This window comes from Bufo bufo, chromosome 5, assembly GCF_905171765.1.
Source record: "Bufo bufo chromosome 5, aBufBuf1.1, whole genome shotgun sequence".
Classification (NCBI taxonomy): domain Eukaryota; kingdom Metazoa; phylum Chordata; class Amphibia; order Anura; family Bufonidae; genus Bufo; species Bufo bufo.
In genome coordinates, this window is record NC_053393.1 from 36,517,090 (window position 1) to 36,542,403 (window position 25,314).

Genomic DNA, 25,314 nt, shown 5'->3' on the forward strand with positions numbered 1-25,314 from the left:
ACACAATCAGCTGGAAATGGGTAACATATGTCCAGCTTTTTGGGAGAGGTAAAGCGGGCATCAGGGTGAGCCTAAGCTTTAGAGACCACTGAAGAGAAGTCGGCGTGGAGAGGAAAAACTATGGATGCCTGTTTGGAGCGGAAAAAAGACACGCCGGCCTGGTCAGGGCTGGAAGGGTCATCGTGTATCTTAAAGGTATCACGAATGTTAGTGATGAGGTGACCCACTGTGGAGGCTAGTTTGGACGGCAGTGCCGAGTTCATGTCCCAATCTGAATCCGCCAGATCTCTCTCAGAGGGCGTGTCCTGTGGGGAGGAGAGGCCCGACTGAGTCTGCACGCGTGGCTGAGACGCATCTGAGCAGGATGCGCACTCTGTCCTGGAGAGTTTCTGGGAGTGCCGGGCCCTGGAGGAGTCACTGGGAGCGAGGGAACCAGTGGGGCCAGCAGAAGCGGAAGTCCCGGAGGGTGCGACAGAGGGTGTGGCAGCCTGCGGGGTAGGCGGTTTGTCTACAAGGCGGCCTACTATGTGGGTGAGACGTTCCATGGCAGGTGGCAGACCCTGCATTGGGGCCTGGCATGCGGATCAGATTGTCCACGCGAAAAGGGTTCTCTGCAGGCGGTACAGGCATGGTACCAGGGCTTAGGGGCCCCTGTGGGATCTGACATGCTGGTGATGCCGGAGGTATAAATAACCCAGGAAGAGAGGGCCTATACCGATGGAGCAGCAGCAGCAGGAGCAGACAGCAGAGAAAAGGCGACACCAGGAGCAGCAGAAGCGGCAGGTGTCATCGCTGGACGGCTGGAGGTCCCCAGAGGTAAAGGAGGCAGCAGCGGTGGCTGGCAGGTTCCTTGTCCTCAGCAGAGCGGCGGGAAGAGAGCGGAGCGCGGCGAGACCAGAGGAGCGAGGAGCCGCGAGACCAGATCGAGCCCAGTCTGGTGCCGACGAGAGAGGAACTAGATTCCCGGCGGAGCTGAGGAAGAGGCGCTTGACCGCCGTCCAATTAGAGAGAGAGATGTGGGGGCCTGTAGATCGCAGAAGCGGTCCTGGATGTTAGCAGGGGGATAAGAGTACTGCAGCCACTTGACTAGGTTGGCCTGCAGCGCCGGTGCCAGGTCCCAGGGATAAGTGTTCCAGGGGTCCACAAGTAGCAGTGAGGGGGTGGGGGGGGGGGTGGGGGAGGGTTGAGGGGAGTTGGGGCTGGAGCAGCCACCTCTCACTGTCTGCTGTCTTCACCCTCGGTCCATTCCAGCAGGGTCGCCCCTTCAGCTACTGGCACCGTAGTGGCATGACGCTGGAAGAGGGACTTGGCGTGTGGGCGACCCTTAAGCTGGCGGGATGCATGGGAGGCAGCAGTGCAGGTGACCGGCACTGGCGCAACTCGACCCCGGGAGAAACAGAGGTCGAGGCGTCTCTATTGTCCATAAAGAGGAAATCAAAAATAGATCAAAAATAAAAAATGATAAGGAGAAGCAGCCCTGCAGGGAGTGTCTTGCCTCCTTGGACACTAAGCAAAAAACTGGCAGTCTCTCTCTCCAGGCTGAGGGTATAGCTGCTGGAGGAGGGGCTTAACAGTTTTCACTTAGTGTCACGCCTCCTAGGGAGCTGAGCTATACCCAAGGTCTCCTGTGTCCCCCAAGGAAATGGGCGAGAAAATATATATATGCTAGTCTGCCCCATAGGCTGATTTTAATTAGTGTGAGTATATAGCTTGGCCTGCTCTCCCTCATTCACTGGAAGCCATTTGGCACCAGGAGAGGTATAGTGTGGACTCTCATTGCATTCTTTGGTGGCCATTTGGCACCAGGAGTGGTGTGGAGTAGGCTCGACATGCATGTTGACACCTGCATTCCTTGGATATAATGGAGGCCATTTTGGCATCAAAAATGACAGAAATTAAAGCAGGACCAGCATGCATGTGGAACCTACACTCCCTGAATTGTATGGTAGCCGTCATGGCACATAACAGGTAGCATTTAGTGTTAGGAACCCATCTTACAGAGATCGCCTTGACGTGCGGCAGATGGGCTCAAATAATTTTGTGCAGTATGTTAAAGATAATACAAACAGATCCGTTCTGAACAGATGCAGACGGTTGTATTATCTGAACGCAAGCGTTTGTGCAGATCCATAACAGATCCGCACCAAACTCGAGTGTGAAAGTAGCCATACATTGCAGACAAAGAGGTCTTCTCACGCGAGATGTTAAAAAAAACATGTCTGCAAAAGTGGCCATAGCCTTTAACTCTCCCACAGTATCCAAAATGAAAGATGAAGCAACTTTGTAACAGGTCATTTATGAAAATTTCCTATAATCTTGTTGCTATGCGGTGAGAGAATATATCTCCATGGTAACAGACAACAAACGCTGTGTAGTCTGATCCTGCAGTTATACTTTCTTCTATCTTCCTGCTAAGTTATCAAATGTGTGCTGGCACAAAGAAATGATGAGACAGTAGGGTTACACTACACAAAATTTGTTTGGTGCACATCTCACAATACTAAGGATACTTTCACTAGGGATCGACCGATTATCGGTTTGGCCGATATTATCGGCCGATATTGAGGATTTTGAACGTTATCGGTATCGGCATCTATTTTGCTGATATACCGATAACGTATTGGGAACACAGAACGCGCTGCTCTCAGCGCGTTCTGTGTTCCCTCCGCAGCACAGGGGAGAAGGAAGCAGTGTCTCCTCCCCCTGTGATGCTGCTGCCGCTGCCTCCAATGACAGGACGGAAGACAAGAGGAGGGGAGGGGCTGTGGCCGCTGCGCCACCAATGAAGATGAGTCTTTCATTAATTCAAATACAGGAGGCGGGAGCTGGCTGCAGAATCACATAGCCGGCTCCCGACCTCTATGAACGGCAGCTGCGGTCCGCGGTAGTTAACCTCTTAGGTGCCGCGGATCGCAGCTACCGCTCATAGAGGTCGGGAGCCGGCTATGTGATTCTGCAGCCAGCTCCCGCCTCCTGTATGTGAAAGAGAGGTATCTTCATTGGTGGCGCAGTGCGCCCCCCCCCCTCAAGCCCCCTAGTATTAGTCATTGGTGGCGCAGTGCGCCCCCCACCCCCATCCCAATAGTAAAAACATTGGTGGCGCAGTGCGCCCCCCCCAGTTCTAATCATTGGTGGCAGTGGCCACAGGATCCCCTCTCCCCTGCTCCTCCGATCGGAGCCCCAGCAGTGTAAGCCTGGGGCTCCGATCGGTTACCATGGCAGCCAGGACGCTATTGAAGCCCTGGCTGCCATAGTCAGCTCCATGCTGCTGTGTGCACAGAGCACAGGGCAGCAGGGAGAGTGCGAGATCCTATTCACTCTGATAGAGATCTATCAGGGTGAATGGGACAAGGGTTCTAGTCCCTAAGGGGGCTAAAATTTAGTAAAAAAAAAAAAAAACACAAAAATATTAAGTATAAATGAAAAAGATTTACAAAAAAAATAAAAATAATAATACACGTTAACAATAAACATTAATTTTCAGCAGATTTGTGTAGGAAATTTTTTTTTCCCTCAAAAATAAAAATACCCAGAATATCGGTATAAATTATCGGCTATCGGCCTGAAATTTGACAAATTATCGGTATCGGTATCGGCCCTAAAAAATCAATATCGGTCGATCCCTAACTTTCACACCCGCGTTTTGCGCGGATCAGTCATGGATCTGCAAAAACTGATCCGTTACAATAATACAACCGCATGCATCCGTTCAGAAAGGATCAGTTTGTATTATCTGTAACATAGCCAAGACGGATCCGTGATGAACTCCATTGAAAGTCAATGGGGGACGGATTGTGTGCCAGGACGGATCCGTTTGGCTCAGTTTCGTCAGGCGGACAACAAAACGCTGCAAGCAGCGTTTTGGTGTCCGCTTCCAGAGTGGAGTGGAGACTGATCGGAGGCAAACGGATGCATTCTGAGCAGATCCTTTTCCATTCAGAATGCATTAGGGCAAAACTGATGCGTTTTGGACCGCTTGTGAGAGCCCTGAACGGACCTCAGAAACGGAAAGCCAAAACGCGAGTGTGAAAGTAGCCTAAGTGACGACATACTGAACAGTAGGGGTCCTACTGCAGGGTCCCACCATGAACTTGGAAATGAAGAAGCGACAGTGCTGGTTAAGCACAATGGTTCCTTCACACGGAGAGGCTCCCAGCCACCCTCGGCGAAGGGAACTACAACACATGTTTCAACCCACTGCACAGTGCCAGGTCAGGAAAATATTCAAGGGGCCGCATCCAAAGACATAGATGTAGAGGGGGAAAACTATAAATGTGAAAAGAATGAAAGAAAGAAGTGAACAGCAATCACCACATTCACTTGGTGACTCACCCCAACTGACTTGTATCGAGAGTGTGTGGAGATCCAAAAACAGGTACTTTGCCCATGATGAACATCATAATCTCAGACCGCTGGTAATCTGGTAAATTACTTCCAAAGAAACCTGAAAACAAAAATAAAATATATTTAATTTTTTTTTCAAAAAAAAAAAGACTTCAAAAGTTTAAAATTGAAGAACAACCCTCAAAACATCCAGGGGAGGCCAACAGCTCCCATAAAAGCATAAACAGAGATGTACAGAGAACGTGGGGTCAAGCTGAAAAGAACCTTTGGGAGGGAGCACTGCGGGGGCGGGTCTACCAAGAGAGAAGAAGATGATTGGCTGAGAGCTACCAACACCCAAGACTCTCCTTACTACATACACCTCTCAAACATCCTGTTCAGCTGCATGAAAGGAGCCTGAAATCCAGTTAAGTCAAGGGTAGTGCGAGAGAGAGAAACTTTTTTCTGGGTAACCTATAGAGCAACGTTTCTCAGAATTCCCAAGTCAAGTACCGTAAGTCAAAATGATCAAGAGACTATAAACACATGCTGTGTTGAACTTATTAGTGTAGGGTACTACTAGAGACATGGTATGAACCTCTTGGGGCAAAATGTAGCATACCTTGAGAATCTAGGCTATAGAAACCTAACCTAAAAGGTCCATGCACCTAGTACAGACCCTCTATATGACGACACAGAGTCCCGATGGGTTAGTATTATGGACTCACAGGCACTAGTATGTCCTAAAGCAATACTAATAGGGGTGGAACATCTCTAAAACACGACATGGGATAAAACGTTCCTTATATTCCGATCAGAGATGCTGATAAATCTGTGAAGTCCTCTGTGTAACTTCCTAAAAATATGGAGGCTCACTGACGTATACTGTGGGCATAGGGAAGGATGGGGATGCCAAGCTTCGGATGTGTATAGCAAACATTCATAATACAACCAAGCGCATGAGTCCTCAGGTAGATGGTGCTCGGCCGACCATGAGCCAAATGGAAATCAAGGATCTGGAAGGAAAAAATACTTTCCACCTCCCTCATAAATGGTGTCTGGTGGCTGCACATTCCTCCCTGTGCCAAGTATGTTACTAAAACAGTACGCATGGGAAACCCCCGATGATAATTACGGATGACGGTGGATATTAGTGCTATGCCTGAGATAGCAGAGGAATATTTTGACATTAGATGTCACTGTTGTATCTCCTTACAGCCACCAGAAGCTATTGTTCAGGATCTCATATACTGAATCCTGTTGACCACCCATTTCCAAGCCTCTAATAGATTTTATGACAAGTAAGAGCTTCACCTGCTCTATGATTATATGTTAATTTTTGGTTTCTACTTTTTCGCCGGCTCCATCTGAAGACTTAATTGGCAATTCGACCTCTAAATCAGAAATCTCTCAAGAACCACAAATCTATAAAAACATCACACACAGTAATTTATACAAACAAGTAAAAGTACAAACAACGCCAACGAGACGAAGAAACAACAAAACACATACAGAGGATCTAACTGGAAGTGCTGGAAATGTATACAATATAGATGATAAAGACCGATAACTGTCCAAAGCAACATTCTTATACATAGGGGTAGTATTATAGTAGTTATATTCTTATACATAAGAGCAGTATTATAGTAGTTATATTCTTGTACATAGGAGCAGTATTATAGTAGTTATATTCTTGTATATAGGAGCAGTATTATAGTAGTTATATTCTTGTACATAGGAGCAGTATTATAGTAGTTATATTCTTGTACATAGGAGGCAGTATTATAGTAGTTATATTCTTGTATATAGGAGCAGTATTATAGTAGTTATATTCTTGTACATAGGAGCAGTATTATAGTAGTTATATTCTTGTACATAGGAGGCAGTATTATAGCAGTTATATTCCTGTACATAGGAGCAGTATTATAGTAGTTATATTCTTGTACATAGGAGGCAGTATTATAGCAGTTATATTCTTGTACATAGCAGCAGTATTATAGTAGTTATATTCTTGTACATAGGAGCAGTATTATAGTAGTTATATTCTTATACATAAGAGCAGTATTATAGTAGTTATATTCTTGTACATAGGAGCAGTATTATAGTAGTTATATTCTTGTACATAGGAGCAGTATTATAGTAGTTATATTCTTGTATATAGGAGCAGTATTATAGTAGTTATATTCTTGTACATAGGAGCAGTATTATAGTAGTTATATTCTTGTATATAGGAGCAGTATTATAGTAGTTATATTCTTGTACATAGGAGCAGTATTATAGTAGTTATATTCTTGTACATAGGAGGCAGTATTATAGTAGTTATATTCCTGTACATAGGAGCAGTATTATAGTAGTTATATTCTTGTACATAGGAGGCAGTATTATAGCAGTTATATTCTTGTACATAGCAGCAGTATTATAGTAGTTATATTCTTGTACATAGGAGCAGTATTATAGTAGTTATATTCTTGTACATCGGAGCAGTATTATAGTAGTTATATTCTTGTACATAGGAGCGGTATTATATTAGTTATATTCTTGTACATAGGAGCGGTATTATAGTAGTTATATTCTTGTACATAGGAGCAGTATTATAGTAGTTATATTCTTGTACATAGGAGCAGTATTATAATAGTTATATTCTTGTATATAGGAGGCAGTATTATAGTAGTTATATTCTTGTACATAGAAGCAGTATTATAGTAGTTATATTCTTGTATATAGGAGGCAGTATTATAGTAGTTATATTCTTGTACATAGGGGTAGTATTATAGTAGTTATATTCTTGTACATAGGAGGCAGTATTATAGTAGTTATATTCTTGTACATAGGGGTAGTATTATAGTAGTTATATTCTTGTACATAGGAGCAGTATTATAGTAGATATATTCTTGTACATAGAAGGCAGTATTATAGTAGTTATATTCTTGTACATAGGAGCAGTATTATAGTAGTTATATTCTTGTACATAGGAGGCAGTATTATAGTAGTTATATTCTTGTACATAGGAGCAGTATTATAGTAGTTATATTCTTGTACATAGGAGAAGTATTATAGTAGTTATATTCCGGTACATAGGAGCAGTATTATAGTAGTTATATTCTTGTACATGGGGGGCAGTATTATAGTAGTTATAGTCTTGTACATGGGGGGCAGTACTATAGAAATATTATTGTCCAAGGGTTACAGTAGTATAGCGGTATTTATGTTAAAATATAATCTACATTAGACTGTCAGAAATGGTGCTTAAGAAAAAGGTCTCACTGGAATTTATAAAAAAAATATAGCTAAAAGAGCAAAAAGCAGAATGTGGTTAATGAGAAGGTGAAGTTGAACTTTACCAATGGTCTGAATAATGGCGTTTTGAACAATGCGCTCATCACTTTCTTTAGTGCTGGAACTGAAGACTGCGCTGCCTTCAGAACTTCTCCGATAACCTAGCTCAAAGTCAACACTCAGTGTCAGATGCTTCAGAAGGGTGTTGAACACCTCCAGCACTGTGGGACCTGGAAGAAAGAGCAGGTATCTTAGGTCAATTTTATTGGGTCACATAATTTAACACTGTAGGACTGCAACCTGAAATGTAAATGAAAGGAAAAGAAAAAGCTAATTTCTAGTGCAGAAGACAAAACTTATACAAAACTAAAAATTACATACACATCACAAGAGCAAGCAATGTACAGTCACTGAGCCAGCAGGGAATGTTGGGAGATAAGCAGCTTCAGCTCTGAGGCCTGGAGAATAGTGAGTGCAGCTCTGGAGTATAATACAGGATATAACTCAGGATCAGTACAGGATAAGTAATGTAATGTATGTACACAGTGACTCCACCAGCAGAATAGTGAGTGCAGCTCTGGAGTATAATACAGGATGTAACTCAGGATCAGTACAGGATAAGTAATGTAATGTATGTACACAGTGACTCCACCAGCAGAATAGTGAGTGCAGCTTTGGAGTATAATACAGGATGTAACTCAGGATCAGTACAGGATATGTAATGTAATGTATGTACACAGTGACTGCACCATCAGAATAGTGAGTGCAGCTCTGGAGTATAATACAGGATGTAACTCAGGATCAGTACAGGATAAGTAATGTAATGTATGTACACAGTGACTGCACCATCAGAATAGTGAGTGCAGCTCTGGAGTATAATACAGGATGTAACTCAGGATCAGTACAGGATAAGTAATGTAATGTATGTACACAGTGACTGCACCAGCAGAATAGTGAGTGCAGCTCTGGAGTATAATACAGGATGTAACTCAGGATCAGTACAGGATAAGTAATGTAATGTATGTACACAGTGACTGCACCAGCAGAATAGTGAGTGCAGCTCTGGAGTATAATACAGGATGTAACTCAGGATCAGTACAGGATAAGTAATGTAATGTATGTACACAGTGACTGCACCAGCAGAATAGTGAGTGCAGCTCTGGAGTATAATACAGGATGTAACTCCAGATCAGTACAAGATAAATAATGCAAAATATTTCATGCAGCTTTGGTATGTGTAAAGAAAACAATAATGAAATACAAAAAAAAGAAAAGAAAAAGACCACATGAACAAAATGTACCTTTTACGCATAATAGTGTGCTGAGATGCACAGTTCCTACGCTAGTACTTGATATAAGGACATGCAGGTAGTATTTTAGTTGTCCTTTTATAAGCAGAAAGCAGCTTCTATAGAAATACATGAAAGGATGACGGGCCGAACGAGCAAATATAATACAATGTTCCCGTCTTCTGAACATGACACCTTTAAAGACTAGGAGCAGCTGCTATTTTTATCCAACTACTTAGCAGCTTGTTAACTTCAGGGGAAAATAAGAAGAGAGGATACTAAACGACAAGTGAAAAAAGAAAGAAAAAAAAAAAAAAAGACGTGCAAACAGAAAATGTAAAAAAAATAAAATAAAAATAGAAAAAGGAAATAAAATAATAATCTGCATAGGTCCATTCCATTGTCCTGCTCAGCGGAGCAGACCAGTAATACTGATGGCAGTGCCGGGACTGTTACATGAGGGACACCATCGGTGTCCAACGGACTCCTTTGCTATATATGCGTCAGTTGGGTATCCATCATGGTGTCCGTTATTTTATCAGAAAAAAGTGCAACATGCTGCGTTATTTCTTCAGACATTTTAGTCAGAATCTGCAAGAGGCTCCAAACGCAGATGTAAAAACATACTAAAGGCTCCTGGTTTATCTAGGACTGTTTTTTATATTTATTTTTTGGCAAATAAAAAAAGCTAAAAAAAAAAAATTAAATTGACTTGAGCAGTGTTTTTTGTAGCATTTTTCCCATACAGTGTCTTTACATTGCATTCTTCCATTATTTTAAGAGGTTCCCCCCTATAATATTACTTTTTCTATTGAGCTGTATGGGGAAAAAAAAACAACAACACCCCATCACTACAAAATATACAAGGCACTTACTAATGTATTGTGATTCTCCGTATTGCCTCCTTTGCTGGCTGGATTCATTTTTCCATCACATTATACACTTCTTGTTTCCATGCTTACGACCACCCTGCAATCCAGCAGTGGTGGCCATGCTTGCACACCAGAGAGGCCAGCGATTTTTCCTATAGTGTGCAAGCACGACCACTGCAGCAGGGTGGTCGTAACCATGGAAACAAGAAGGGTATAACGTGATGGAAAAATGAATCCAGCCAGCAAAGGAGGCAATATGGACAACCAGAAAACATTGGTAAGTGGCTTGCATTAACTTTCTCTACATGATAATTGCCATTTGCTGCAGTGAGAGGACCTCTTTAACCACCTCCGGACCGCCTAACGCAGGATCGCGTTCCGGAGGTGGCAGCGCTGCGCACAGTCACGCATATATGCGTCATCTCGCGAGACGCGAGACTTCCTGTGAACGCGCGCACACAGGCGCGCGCGCTCACAGGAACGGAAGGTAAGAGAGTTGATCTCCAGCCTGCCAGCGGCGATCGTTCGCTGGCAGGCTGGAGATGTGTTTTTTTTAACCCCTAACAGGTATATTAGACGCTGTTTTGATAACAGCGTCTAATATACCTGCTACCTGGTCCTCTGGTGGTCCCCTTTGTTTGGATCGACCACCAGAGGACACAGGTAGCTCAGTAAAGTAGCACCAAGCACCACTACACTACACTACACCCCCCCCGTCACTTATTAACCCCTTATTAGCCCCTGATCACCCCATATAGACTCCCTGATCACCCCCCTGTCATTGATTACCCCCCTGTAAAGCTCCATTCAGATGTCCGCATGATTTTTACGGATGCACTGATAGATGGATCGGATCCGCAAAACGCATCCGGACGTCTGAATGAAGCCTTACAGGGGCGTGATCAATGACTGTGGTGATCACCCCATATAGACTCCCTGATCACCCCCCTGTCATGGATCACCCCCCTGTCATTGATCACCCCCCCTGTCATTGATCACCCCCCTGTCATTGATCACCCCCTGTCATTTATCACCCCTCTGTAAGGCTCCATTCAGACATTTTTTTGGCCCAAGTTAGCGGAATTATTTTTTTTTTTTCTTACAAAGTCTCATATTCCACTAACTTGTGTCAAAAAATTTAATCTCACATGAACTCACCATACCCCTCACGGAATCCAAATGCGTAAAATTTTCTAGACATTTATATTCCAGACTTCTTCTCACGCTTTAGGGCCCCTAGAATGCCAGGGCAGTATAAATACCCCACATGTGACCCCATTTCGGAAAGAAGACACCCCAAGGTATTCCGTGAGGGGCATATTGAGTCCATGAAAGATTGAAATTTTTGTCCCAAGTTAGCGGAACGGGAGACTTTGTGAGAAAAAAATTAAAAATATCAATTTCCGCTAACTTGTGCCAAAAAAAAAAAAATTTCTATGAACTCGCCATGCCCCTCATTGAATACCTTGGGGTGTCTTCTTTCCAAAATGGGGTCACATGTGGGGTATTTATACTGCCCTGGCATTCTAGGGGCCCCAAAGCGTGAGAAGAAGTCTGGTATCCAAATGTCTAAAAATGCCCTCCTAAAAGGAATTTGGGCACCTTTGCGCATCTAGGCTGCAAAAAAGTGTCACACATCTGGTATCGCCGTACTCAGGAGAAGTTGGGGAATGTGTTTTGGGGTGTCATTTTACATATACCCATGCTGGGTGAGATAAATATCTTGGTCAAATGCCAACTTTGTAAAAAAAAAAAATGGGAAAAGTTGTCTTTTGCCAAGATATTTCTCTCACCCAGCAAGGGTATATGTAAAATGACACCCCAAAACACATTCCCCAACTTCTCCTGAATACGGCGATACCAGATGTGTGACACTTTTTTGCAGCCTAGGTGGGCAAAGGGGCCCATATTCCAAAGAGCGCCTTTAGGATTTCACAGGTCATTTACCTACTTACCACACATTAGGGCCCCTGGAAAATCCCAGGGCAGTATAACTACCCCACAAGTGACACCATTTTGGAAAGAAGACACCCCAAGGTATTCCGTGAGGGGCATAGTGAGTTCCTAGAATTTTTTATTTTTTGTCACAAGTTAGTGGAAAATGCTGATTTTTTTTTATTTTTTTTTTCATACAAAGTCTCATATTCCACTAACTTGTGACAAAAAATAAAAACTTCCATGAACTCACTATGCCCATCAGCGAATACCTTGGGGTGTCTTCTTTCCAAAATGGGGTCACTTGTGGGGTAGTTATACTGCCCTGGCATTCTAGGGGCCCTAATGTGTGGTAAGTAGTTTGAAATCAAAATCTGTAAAAAATGACCTGTGAAATCCGAAAGGTGCTCTTTGGAATGTGGGCCCCTTTGCCCACCTAAGCTGCAAAAAAGTGTCACACATCTGGTATCTCCGTACTCAGGAGAAGGTGGGGAATGTGTTTTGGGGTATCTTTTTACATATACCCATGCTGGGTGAGAGAAATATCTTGGCAAAAGACAACTTTTCCCATTTTTTTATACAAAGTTGGCATTTGACCAAGATATTTATCTCACCCAGTATGAGTATATGTAAAAAGACACCCCAAAACACATTCCTCAACTTCTCCTGAATACAGAGATACCAGATGTGTGACACTTTTTTGCAGCCTAGGTGGGCAAAGGGGCCCATATTCCAAAGAGCACCTTTCGGATTTCACAGGGCATTTTTTACAGAATTTGATTTCAAACTCCTTACCACACATTTGGGCCCCTAGAATGCCAGGGCAGTATAACTACCCCACAAGTGACCCCATTTTGGAAAGAAGAGACCCCAAGGTATTTCGTGATGGGCATAGTGAGTTCATAGAAGTTTTTATTTTTTGTCACAAGTTAGTGGAATATGAGACTTTGTAAGAAAAAAAAAAATAAAAATCATCATTTTCCGCTAACTTGTGACAAAAAATAAAAAGTTCTATGAACTCACTATGCCCATCAGCGAATACCTTAGGGTGTCTACTTTCCGAAATGGGGTCATTTGTGGGGTGTTTGTACTGTCTGGCCATTGTAGAACCTCAGGAAACATGACAGGTGCTCAGAAAGTCAGAGCTGCTTCAAAAAGCGGAAATTCACATTTTTGTACCATAGTTTGTAAACGCTATAACTTTTACCCAAAGCATTTTTTTTTTTACCCAAACATTTTTTTTTTTATCAAAGACATGTAGAACAATAAATTTAGAGCAAAATTTATATATGGATCTCGTTTTTTTTGCAAAATTTTACAACTGAAAGTGAAAAATGTCATTTTTTTGCAAAAAAATCAGTAAATTTCGATTAATAACAAAAAAAGTAAAAATGTCAGCAGCAATGAAATACCACCAAATGAAAGCTCTATTAGTGAGAAGAAAAGGAGGTAAAATTCATTTGGGTGGTAAGTTGCATGACCGAGCAATAAACGGTGAAAGTAGTGTAGGTCAGAAGTGTAAAAAGTGGCCTGGTCTTTCAGGGTGTTTAAGCACTGGGGGCTGAGGGGGTTAAAGGGGACTTCCCATCTCAGCCATTCATGGCACTGCATAGGACAGGTATTCCGATTTCTGCTATGAATTACATGAACAGCTGAGGTGTGAATACCCCTTGGACATAATTAGCCAGGTCATCCTCGGCCATAACTCAGCTTTCCTATAGCTCTCACCCTCGTTTTCCTGTATTACAGAAGGCTCCGTACACACTGTGCTCATAGCTTAAAAGGGTTTTCCAGGATTACCTCTGGATAGGTAATCAGTATCTGAATTGTGGGGGTCCACCCGGGACCCCAACCGATCAGCCGTTTTGAGAAGACACAGATTCTTCTGTGAGCGCCACAGCCTTCTCCGTGCTCACCAAGCACAGCGCCGTACATTGTATAGAGGCCGTGCTTGGTATTGCAGCACAGCCCTATTCACTTTAAAGGGGCTGATCTGCTCCTGGGCCATGTGACACATGAACGTGTCATCACTTGGCCTAGGAAAAGCAGAGAGAAGGCCGTGGCACTCACAGGAGCGCCGCTGCCTGCTCAAACAGCTGATAGGCGGGGGTTCTGGGTGTTGGACCTCCACGGATCAGATACTGAGGAAAGGTCATCAGTATAAAAATCTCGGAAAAAAGTCACATCCCTCACTCATGAGCCATGAATCTAATGGAAAAATCACAATGGGATACAGCGCAGACTGAGAAACGGCTGTGAGGCTTGGGGGATAAAGTCAGATAGTGGATTAATTTTTATTTTATTTTTTACCGATAGATCCTTTGGCGGCAATCGCTACGGCCTCCAGGAGAACCTGCACAATTCCAGCTCGAATTCGGGGGGAATCCTTCTTATGCAAATCGAGATGTCCGAGGATCTGCTGGATCACGTGATGAGAGTACTGCGCCTGATTTATAGGGAGTACAATGGTTTAGGTATCACATGCAGTAGAGACGGGACATCACCTGTACACCATATGGATTCAACAACAAATCACACAGATAATACTGGTACCTCAAGCCGACCCTACAAAAAAGAATCCTGGTGCTCATAGAACCTCAAGGACGTTGGCTTTGTGGAACCTTTCCTTCAGAGCTCTTGGCATCGATACAGTGCAGTTGCAGTCCGTTCACGGTCCTTACCTTTACTAGCCTGTTAGCTCACATTCTACATGCTATAACTCCCCTTAGTACACTCAAACACTTCTTCAGGTGTCTCTCCAATTTTACTCTCCCAGTATCGGGCATGGAGAGGCGCCCCTGCACACTGGCCAGTACAATGCCCAGCGAGCATTGAGCACAGGTCCCATACTAATTGAGCCATGTTCGTGCCTTTGCCTCAGCTGCTGTAATCACATATGTAGCAGAGGCTGCTGTAATCACAGGTCTTTATTATCGCAGTTTAGATTACATGTGAGAGTTATTTTAGCTATATTTTTGAAAGTACAAGGGCTGGCAAAGCTGATCCTGAACAACCTCTTTAATACCTTCCAGTCGCACTGTGATTTCTTAAAGTATTTCCCGACAGCTTATATTTAGCTTCAAAGGAAATAACTTAATCATTGTTGGCTATGGAAATCGAAAGATGATGATTAAATAAGAGGTTAATATAGACATGAATATTTTTTACTGTATTATCCCCCCCCCCATCCACCATTCAGCACTGCATCAGTATTTTTCTCTCATGGGCAGATACAAAAGAAAGATGATGTAAATGTGATATACAGTACTGTTGCCTTTTATTGATTTCTATGAGAAGAATATGTCCCACAAGCTAGCTGCTCTGACTAATTAAAGGGCATCTGTCAGCAGATTTGTCCCTATGACACTGGCTGACCTGTTACATGTGCGCTTGGCAGCTGAAGACATCTGTGTTGGTCCCATGTTCATATGTGACTGCATTGCTGAGAAAAATTACGTTTTAATATATGCAAATGGCCTCTAGGAGAAACAGGAGCGTTGTCATTACACCTAGAGGCTCTGCTCTCTCTGCAACTGCCACGCAGTTTATTGACAGGGCCAGGCGTGATCATGTTTTCACTTCCTGGCCCTGTCAAAGTGAGCCTCTAGGAGTAATGGTAACGCCCCCGTTGCTCTTAGAGCCTCATTTGCATATATTAAAACATCATTTTTCTCAGCAATGCAGGCACATATGAACATGGGACCAACACAGATGTCTTCAGCTGCCAAGCGCACATGTAACAGGTCAGCCAGTGTCATAGGTGCAAAACTGCTGACAGATGCCCTTTAAGTATTCTCCCAAACAAAGAGAGGAATTGTCAGCCTGTAGTCTGAAAAACGATATATTTAGTGTTATATGTACACAGCAATTCACAGAAAACGTGAGAAACAAAAATCATCTCCAGTGTTCAGGCAGCATGCACACAAAAAAAAATATAAACACACACATATATTATATATATATATATATATATATATATATATATATATATATATATATATATATATATATACATACACATACACACACATATACATACACACACAGTACAGACCAATAGTTTGGACACACCTTCTCATTTAAAGAGTTTTCTTTATTTTCATGACTATGAAAATTGTAGATTCACACTGAAGGCATCAAAACTATGAATTAACACATGTGAAATTATATACATAACAAACAAGTGTGAAACAACTGAAAATATGTCATATTCTAGGTTCTTCAAAGTAGCCACCTTTTGCTTTGATTACTGCTTTGCACACTCTTGGCATTCTCTTGATGAGCTTCAAGAGGTAGTCCCCTGAAATGGTTTTCACTTCACAGGTGTGCCCTGTCAGGTTTAATAAGTGGGATTTCTTGCCCTAAAAAATGGGGTTGGGACCATCACTTGCGTTGAGGAGAAGTCAGGTGGATACACAGCTGATAGTCCTACTGAATAGACTGTTAGAATTTGTATTATGGCAAGAAAATAGCAGCAAAGTAAAGAAAAACAAGTGGCCATCATTACTTTAAGAAATGAAGGTCAGTCAGTCAGCCGAAAAATTGGGAAAACTTTGAAAGTAAGGGCTATTTGACCATGAAGGAGAGTGATGGGGTGCTGCGCCAGATGACCTGGCCTCCACAGCCACCAGACCTGAACCCAATCGAGATGGTTTGGGGTGAGCTGGACCGCAGAGTGAAGACAAAAGGGCCAACAAGTGCTAAGCATCTCTGGGAACTCCTTCAAGACTGTTGGAAGACCATTTCAGGGGACTACCTCTTGAAGCTCATCAAGAGAATGCCAAGAGTGTGCAAAGCAGTAATCAAAGCAAAAGGTGGCTACTTTGAAGAACCTAGAATATGACATATTTTCTGTTGTTTCACACTTGTTTGTTTTGTATATAATTCCTAATGTGTTAATTCATAGTTTTGATGCCTTCATAGTCATGAAAATAAAGAAAACTCTTTGAATGAGAAGGTGTGTCCAAACTTTATATATATATATATATATATATATATATATATAGAGAGAGATATATAGAGAGAGATATATAGAGATATATAGATATAGATATAAATATAAACTCAACAGCTATCAACGCTGCCTGTAAGGAACGCGGCCACCCACCTGAATGGAATACATGATGATCTTAAAGCAGGAAACCGCAAACTCGTTGGACTCCCACAGCTTGTGATGGTCTAAATGCCTACAAAATTAAGAAAGGATAACTGGGTTGAAATGTATAAAGTGTGATTGGGCTGTTAGAGCACAATGGGAGTTGTAGTTTCACAACATCCGGCAAGCGACAGGCTGGGAGACCATCTATGGACTGTTCTGCCATGCGAACTGGAAAAAGGTCTGCAGAAATGGGAGAGCAGGAATTTATCATTACACGGCAAAGGACAGCTAATGTGACCGTGATAACAGGGTTAAAGGTCAGACTGACTGGGAGCCCAGGCAGCAGGAGGAGCTGAGCAGACTTTTTGTTAGGAAAACATTCAGTATGACCTGTAATCTACCGATTAAAAATCTCTGTTCTTTGTATGCTTAGGAGTCCAGTGGGCGGTCCTATCAGTGATTGACAGCCTTCCCTTGTGACTATGCATACAGAGTTAGATGTCGATCACTGATAGGAGTCCATTGAGCGGCCCTAAGCATAAAAAGAGCAGAGATATAAATGAATAAATATCAAGATATACTGAATATTTCCCCATAAAACTACTTATCAATTTTCTCAGCTCCTCCTGCTCTGTAAACTGCTGCCTGCAGATTGCAGTGGATTTTCAAGGCGACGGCCTCACAGCTTTTTCCAGAACACTTGGCATACCAGCTACGTTTTGCAGTCAAGCTTTTCTCTCTCCCTTGCTACCTCATTTCAAAGCACGTCATTCATTTTCAACTCTCTAAGGGACGGACAGTAATTACAAAATAGGCCATTTATTTGCAATCTTATTATTCCAATTCTATGCCAATTAAATTTTACAATGTTCTATACACAGGCATACAACCAAAAGATAAAATTCTGTCTGCCTGCTGCAGCCACTAGGGGGAGCTTTACCTGTACGGTTTATTTATTTAATTCTATAATGACACAGTTTTAGCTCATCGGTCCCTCAAGTGGTGTCTGCAGGGAGACAGTATTTTGGCATTCAACCCTATGCCTATGCAGGGGATTTGGAGCTCTGTATCAGGAAAACTGAGCCCAAAATGCTGTCAGAAATCAATATCGGCACAGAACTAACAAGGCTAGAGCTTGTCAAACACCCTTCACATGGCTCAGGCTGCTTTTGACTGTGAATACACAGAGACAATCAATCATTTTCTTTGTTTTCCACCCTCTCGTTGGTTGGTTTTCCAGTGCACTCCATGCGGGCGATATCTAATGAGCTCCACCTGTGTTTTCCGGCGGGCTACGTGGTATAATAATGGCGCACGTTATCTGTAACTTAATTAAGTGGCACGGTAACTGTGCTGCAGCACTAAAAATCTGCATCCGTCCACCAGGGGAGCAGGAATCTCATTACACACGTCAGCCATACAAGTTGTTCCTACCTTCCACTATGCAGAAAGTACACAGTCGATTTATGACCCCGTTCAGGAAAGAAGAGGAAAAAAAAAAAAAAAAAGCACAGATAGCAGAAGCAGAGGAATACGGGGATTAAGTAAATGATGTGTGGGCCTTGTGTATAAAAAAAAAAACAAAAAAAAACGAACAACCAACAAGTGGGGGGCGCCTCCACAGGGATCAATCAGATCTAGAACCTTTGCTAGAAAAAAAACAGCGATAATCCCCTTTAACGCCGCATCCTTGGCTAGTGATCCTGCTAAAACAGAGGCCAACGCATACCACTGGGTTGTGGGTTTTACAGAAAATTTATTTAACCCTTTACATAATATGAGTGACTGGGGTGCTAGAAAAAGAGACTCCCCTTTGTTAGGTCAAGTACGAGCCCCAGTTATGCAATTACATTCCCAGGGGGTATTTATTATGTGTCCAGAAGACATGGCTGGCCACAACACTTTCTCCAGCGCTGCGCCTAACTGGCTCCGATTATCATATGGTTGTATTTCATCTTAATGGGACGTAAAAGGGGTGGCCGATTTATATTGAATACCTATCCTCTGGATAGGTCATCAATACCAGATTGGCAGGGGTCTGACTCCTGGCAGCCCCGCCGATCATCTGTTCGAAGAGAAAGCAGCGCTCGTACAAGTGACGCCTTCTCGTCAGTTTACCTGCTCGCCATCGCAACTGCAGTGTTGAACAGGTGTAGTTACATCTCAGCCGTCCCATTCACTTCCCTGGGGTGGATCTGTAGCATTCACTTGAATAGGAAGCAGTCATCGCATTGAAATGAATGGGACGGCTGAGATGTAATTACACTGCAGCTGCGATGGCCAGCAGGTAAACAATGAAGGGAAGGCTGCGCTCATACAAGAGCTGCTCTCTCTTCAAACATCTGATCGGCGAAGGTGCCGGGAGTCAGACCCCGCTGATCTGCTATTGATGACCTATCCTGAGGATAGGTCATCTATATAAATAAAGCGGACAACCCCTTTAAATATTGATGTCTATACTCAGGATAGGTGATCGATAACTGACCAGTGGGGGGTCTGACTCCCGGCACTCCAGTTGGAACGGGATGTGGTGCTCAGGCGAGCGCTGCTGTGTCTTCTTGAGCCTGTGACATCACGTTTATCAGTCACATGGCCTATGCGTAGCCCCATTCAAGTTAACGAGATGCAATATCAAGCACAGCCACTATACCATGTATGGCGCTGTGCTTGGTAATACTATGAAGCAGAACTGCAGACCCTTACAACAGCTGATAGGCAGGGTTGCTGGGTGTCGGACCCCCACCAACCCGAGGATAGGTCATCAATATGCAAAGTCCTGGAAGACCCTTTTAAGATTCTGTTAATGTGGGTTCATGGCAGAACATGGTGCAATTTTTAGACTACTGCTCTGCCCATATTACCGATGAAGGATAGCAGGTTGTGATGAACCTCTCAGCTTTGACCATTACCAGGATCACGGCAGCCGTAGATGTGAGAGAGAGAATGTCGGCAAAATACAGCTCTCAACCCACAAAATCATATCTAAAAGTGATTGTCCCACTTGATGAGGGGTTAATATTCAGCACCGAAAGAGAACAAATTACTACAGGATGGAGAAAAAATTATTTTTCAGTTTAAAGGGGTTGCCAAGTTTTTAAAACCCGTCGTCATACACCCTATTAGGGATTTCTGAGTTAATACAGGGGGGGTCCGCTGTTCAGGATCTTCATCTCTTGGCCAGAGTGGAGAATGGTTATATAGAGAACATTTCTCATTCTGGAGGACCTTGCCTGTCCTGCATTGCACAGGCAGCACATTGATATAAATGGACATTCTGTAATGATTAATTTCTCCTATGGTGGCGCTGCACAGAAACTGAACACTTACTGCCCGCTTTCCCCACAGATCACATCTGATCCATGGAGATGCCAGCGGGAGGATGCTCTGTGATCAGATTATCATCGAGGGAACCTTCTAACAAGTAGGGACTGTACAAAGAGAGCAAAGGGTGAGACAAAGGAGGCTTGTCCCTGTCCATAGGTGCTTAGTGAAGCAGGAGCAGGCTCGGACTGGTCCACAGGGGTACAGGTGAATCCCCCCCGATGGGCTCTGAGCAAGGTGGCCCCTAGTCTTCAAACCCCTGCACAAGTGGCACATAACACAGTAAACTTACTGCACTACATACATATATTCAATGTACAGCACCTCAACCAGCCGATGTTCATATAAAAAACCTGATAGATTATTAACGAAACTCCCCAGACCCGATCAGAGCTGAAAACTTCTAGATATAGAGGCAGTACAGCCAGTGTCCTCCTTCCCCAGGACCTACCTTCTCAAAGTTCCTGCAGGGAACCCCATATTCAATCATCTGGTAGCATCTTGCTGCTGTGTGAGCAAGTAATACTTGAATGTATCTGTACGGTGGGCCCAAAAACAAAATTTTACTGGTGGGCCCTAGGCACCCCAGTCTGACATTGAGCAGGAGGAGTGGCTCGATAGGTTCAAGGTGCTAATTTCACCTTGGGGACCAGTCCTTTGCACTGGAAAGGTGAATAAAGTAAATCTGCATGAAGCGAGTTTACACGGGGTCCTGGGAATATTAGGAAGAAGCCTTATGGGCAGTGAGTACTACGGAACAGGTGCAGCACAGGAGAAGTCCAGCAGACGGGGGCAACAGGATATAACGGGGGATCAGAGGTCACTGGCTGGGTGTAGCGACAACTAGGATTGGGGGAGCAGTGGGAAACGTATGACATCACAGCCATAAAGTAGTCAGGAAAAACTGGGTGACGAGGTGAATGGATATATTGTTTTACACTGGCGCTTAATCCTCTATATCCTATCACTCACGCTGCAGTACCGCCACTGCTGCAACAAAAACACAAACTAATATAGAGGATGTGGTTCCGCACGATAATATCCCACACTCTTGTACAACATCATAAACCGAGATGACCGTTCACACACAGCACTATTTCAAATATGTAAATGCACACCTGCCTTAACCTCGCCGTCGTTCTCAGGACGAAGGATAACGTTTTTTCTGAAATGCGTTTATGGTGAATTGAAATATCAAGGACAAGGTTGTCAGCCAGTTTTGCATGAAACCTATACACAACCATTAAGAATCAGCTGAATAAAAGGATTTTAAAGATGTTTTCTGGGACAATCCTAAAAATATACCATAGCTGCAACCTGTGGTATACTCCCCGCGCCGCTCACTCCCCCGCGCCGCTCCTGATCCCTGCACAGTCGCTGCTTCTCCATCCGGTGTCGGGGTAAGAGCAGCCAATGGCAGGCAGGGACGAGCCTCCCTAGTGTCACTCGCGATGCTAGGGAGACTCGCCCCCGTCTGCCATTGGCTGCTCCTGGATGTTTTCCGCCGTGTGCAGGGAGGAGCAGCAGCGGCGGTGCGGGGACCAGGAGCGGGGTAAGTATATTACTGGTGAGGGGCCCGGCACATGTGAGAAATTGACTAACCCCTTTAACAAAGCGGATCGCGGGAGTGACACAGCAAACTTTGAATTTTGGGATTATTTTGGAATGTTTTTCCAATATGAACATTTTACCCATAAGGCAGCAGAAAATGATAACACACCAGTACATTATACTTTTCAATGGGTCTAGATTCACTAGAAACATTGCAGAGAAAAAATAAAAAATTCAGGAGGCGGCTTTCCAGACGCGGTGACAGCAGTTTAACTCCAGGTAAATGATCCGCCTGGAAATGAAATGAGAGGCTAATACCGTGAGGGAGGCCACGAGATCAATAACATGCGGACATTGCATCCTGTGGGACCCAATCAATTATATAACCTGACGGAGCGTGCGCCAATTATTTTCAGTTTTAAGGCTTGACATGACAAATTCACCTGGTATTACCTAGGAAAAAGTTGAACGAGAGGATACAAAGAAGATCTGAAGAACCTGCGCCCCCCAACCCCACCAGAAAGCGTGATTATGGGGGGTTGTCTGGTTCAGAAAACCAATTAGGGGATTCTAAACCAATAGAAGGAGGTCTCTCATTCAGGACCCTTACCGCCACTGTGCCATTATTATCTTAATATACGACGTTCCCTACAGGATTGGCGAGTCCTTACTTATTTTTAATATTTATTATGGTTTTATTTGCTATATCAATTTTGATTTATTTTTATGATTACCTTGGTAATACTTTTTTTTTTTTTTTTTGGCAGCAGTCATTAAAAGGGGGTTTCCCGTTAGCACCAGCATACTTTAAAATAATCTTTTATGAAAGTCACAGTAATTTTTTAATATATTTATTTTACCTTTATTGTTCCTATCTCCGGTCAGGGCTGTGGTCACATGACCATGTCCATGCAGCTCTTTCCTATTTCGTGTGATGCTATGTCTATGGGCGGAGCAGTGATAGGGGAGTGTCTGTGTAACTAGCTGGGTGGGAGGAGCTATAAACTAGGGGCGGTGCTGAAGCTGTGGCAGAGGAAGGAGCAGTGCATCATGGTTCTGGTTGGATACAGCAACAGGAAGTGCTTCATACAGGATGGAAACAAAGCGGGGGGGATTGGTTTACATGGTGAAAACGGGTAAAGAGAGTCCAAAATGGAAAAAAAAAAAAGCATAGAGGGGATGCACGAGGTAAGCAACTACATGAGCATACCTGTTAAAGACTATAGTAATTCTGGAAAAAACACTTAAAAAGGGGTTGTCCGGGCTTTTAATATTGATGACCTATCCTCAGAATAGGTCATTAATATGAGATCGGCGGGGGTCCAACATCTGGAACCCCGCCGATCATCCATATGAGGAGACGGCGCGCGAAGTGTGCACGTGCCGTCTCCCTTCTCTCTTCCTGCTCGCTGCTCCTATTTCAATGGCAAAGCAGCAGCGAGCAAGAAGAGAAACGGGAGACGACACAGCTGATCGGCGGGGGTGCCTGATGTCGGACCCTCGCCGATCTGGTATCCCAGAGCATAGGTTATTGATATTAAAAGCCCGGAGGACCCCTTTAAGGGTTTCAATGACTATGCAGGTAAAACTCATACATCATGCCTGGTGCAGGACCCGAGGTGGTGTTATTCTGTATCATTGCCGTGTCATGCACAGAACTAGGCTTTGAACAATATATCGGTTTTGCATAGAGTGTACTGAAATGTTTCAAAAGGATGGAAAGACATGACTGACTAAAGTCTCGCACTAAACCAACGAGCTTCACAATGTAGACCATAAGCGCGTGTCCAGTGATCACACGACCTACTTGGCCCTCGTCTTATATCGGTCATGCACTAGAGATGTTTGTTGGCAGATCCAGCCACTTTTATGTGGGCTATACATTACTGGCCAGCAAAACAGTCCGGACCTGTCAATAGTTACCTCTACAGCCAGGCTCTAGAAGAGAGGAGGGAGGTTTCTCATGCAGCAAGCCAACGCCAAGCCAGTGAAAAAGCCCTATAAATATCCTTCATGTTTCTCAAACTTATTATTTTTTTCAACATCAGACTATATTAAGGAGTTCGAAGAGAGTCCGTCACCAGGAAATTCCCCACTTACACCAGGCACAATGTCTAGGTCAGCTAAATGTAATGATAACTTTCACTTGGAGATCCATTGCTTCATTCTAGAAAAAATAAAAATAAAATTTAAATCCCTATGGAAATGAGCAGTTAGGTGCCCTGTGGGCGGGACCAAGCCACTCAGTGCACCGTTGCTCCTCCTGCTTCCTCTACCAGCCCCACCCTCTCCATCTTGACCGACATGGCCAGGTCCCTGCACCTTCATCTCAACTGGTCGCATATTATATATGTTTACGCCATACATTCATCCAGTGAATGAGAGAACCTAAGATGAGCTTTGTGTGCAGCGACTGTACAAGGATTACATCCGAGGGGTCACTGCCGAGAAGCTGCTCTGGGCTCTGCTGAACCGATGGGTCTTCTCCCACAAAGATGCAGCTAATGGCCAGTAAAGCGAAGCATCTCAAATCACCATACTAGAAGGGGCAGTGTGAATTGCAGCAAACAGATCTCCCTAATAGTCTTGAAGGCAGGCTGCCAAAAACATGCGACTTCCTGGGGAGATCACAGAAGCATTGCAACGCGTCACTAGAAAGAAACTTTATCAGAGCCTCTGGATTCAATATGTCGAACTAAAGCAATACCACAAGAGGGTTATCTGTATCGAAGGAGAGGGAGAGAGAGCTGGAAGCAATACAAATTACCAACTCAGAGAAGAAATAAACAAACTGAAGTGCAACTGAAGATCCGACATCTACAAAAGAAAAAAAACAACTGAAGCTACTTTCACACTAGCGGTTTTCTTTTCCGGCATAGAGTTCCGTTCTAGGGGCTCTATACCGGAAAAGAACTGATCAGGCATGTCCCCATGCATTCTGAATGGAGAGTAATCCGTTCAGTTTGCATCAGGATGTCTTCAGTTCAGTCGTTTTGACTGATCAGGCAAAAGAGAAAACCGTAGCATGCTACGGTTTTATCTCCGGCTAAAAAAAAATGAAGACTTGACTGAACGCCGGATCCGGCATTTTTTCCCATAGGAATGTATTAGTGCCGGATCCGGCATTCAGAATACCGGAATGCCGGATCCGTCCTTCCGGTATGCGCATGCGCAGACTGAAAAAAAGGTGAAAAAATAAATGCCGGATCCGTTTTTGCCGGATGACACCGGAAAGACGGATCCGGCATTTCAATGCATTTTTTCGACTGATCAGGCATTTTTAAGACTGATCAGGATCCTGATCAGTCTGAAAAATGCCTGATCAGTCAGAAAAATGATATGCGTTTGCATACAGTTTGCCTGATCAGGCAGGCAGTTCAGGCAACGGAACTGCCTGCCGTAATCAAACGACGCAAGTGTGAAAGTACCCTGAGAGAAGAGATAACACAACTAAAAACACAAACACAGCCCAACAACCAGGAGAGAGGATCAAAAAGGACGATATGTACTGACAAAGTACACAACAATGAACAAGACACCAAGAAGACTAATGAGTGTCCAAAAATCAACCTAACAAAGAGCAGTGAAAGCGTAAACCATTCCGATAATCTTGAAGCCACTCCAAGACAGACAACAAACCCCAGACATC

General features: G+C 43.7%; 1 protein-coding gene across 3 annotated transcripts in view; it reads right to left on the reverse strand.

Moving 5' to 3' along the window:
- The window catches only part of EFR3A (EFR3 homolog A), a 153,827-nt gene that overhangs the window by 56,939 nt on the left and 71,574 nt on the right, over positions 1-25,314 (reverse strand). For all 3 annotated transcript variants that reach the window (XR_005779284.1, XM_040433716.1, XM_040433717.1), the window contains exons 9-12: positions 16,803-16,881; positions 14,006-14,141; positions 7,665-7,829; positions 4,333-4,444 (exon numbers count right to left, since the gene is read on the reverse strand). Coding sequence is in view for 2 of the 3 variants with exons in the window: in XM_040433716.1 (XP_040289650.1) it covers positions 4,333-4,444; positions 7,665-7,829; positions 14,006-14,141; positions 16,803-16,881 (492 nt within the window). In the remaining variant the exon portion in view is untranslated. The remainder of the gene's footprint in view (positions 1-4,332; positions 4,445-7,664; positions 7,830-14,005; positions 14,142-16,802; positions 16,882-25,314) is intronic.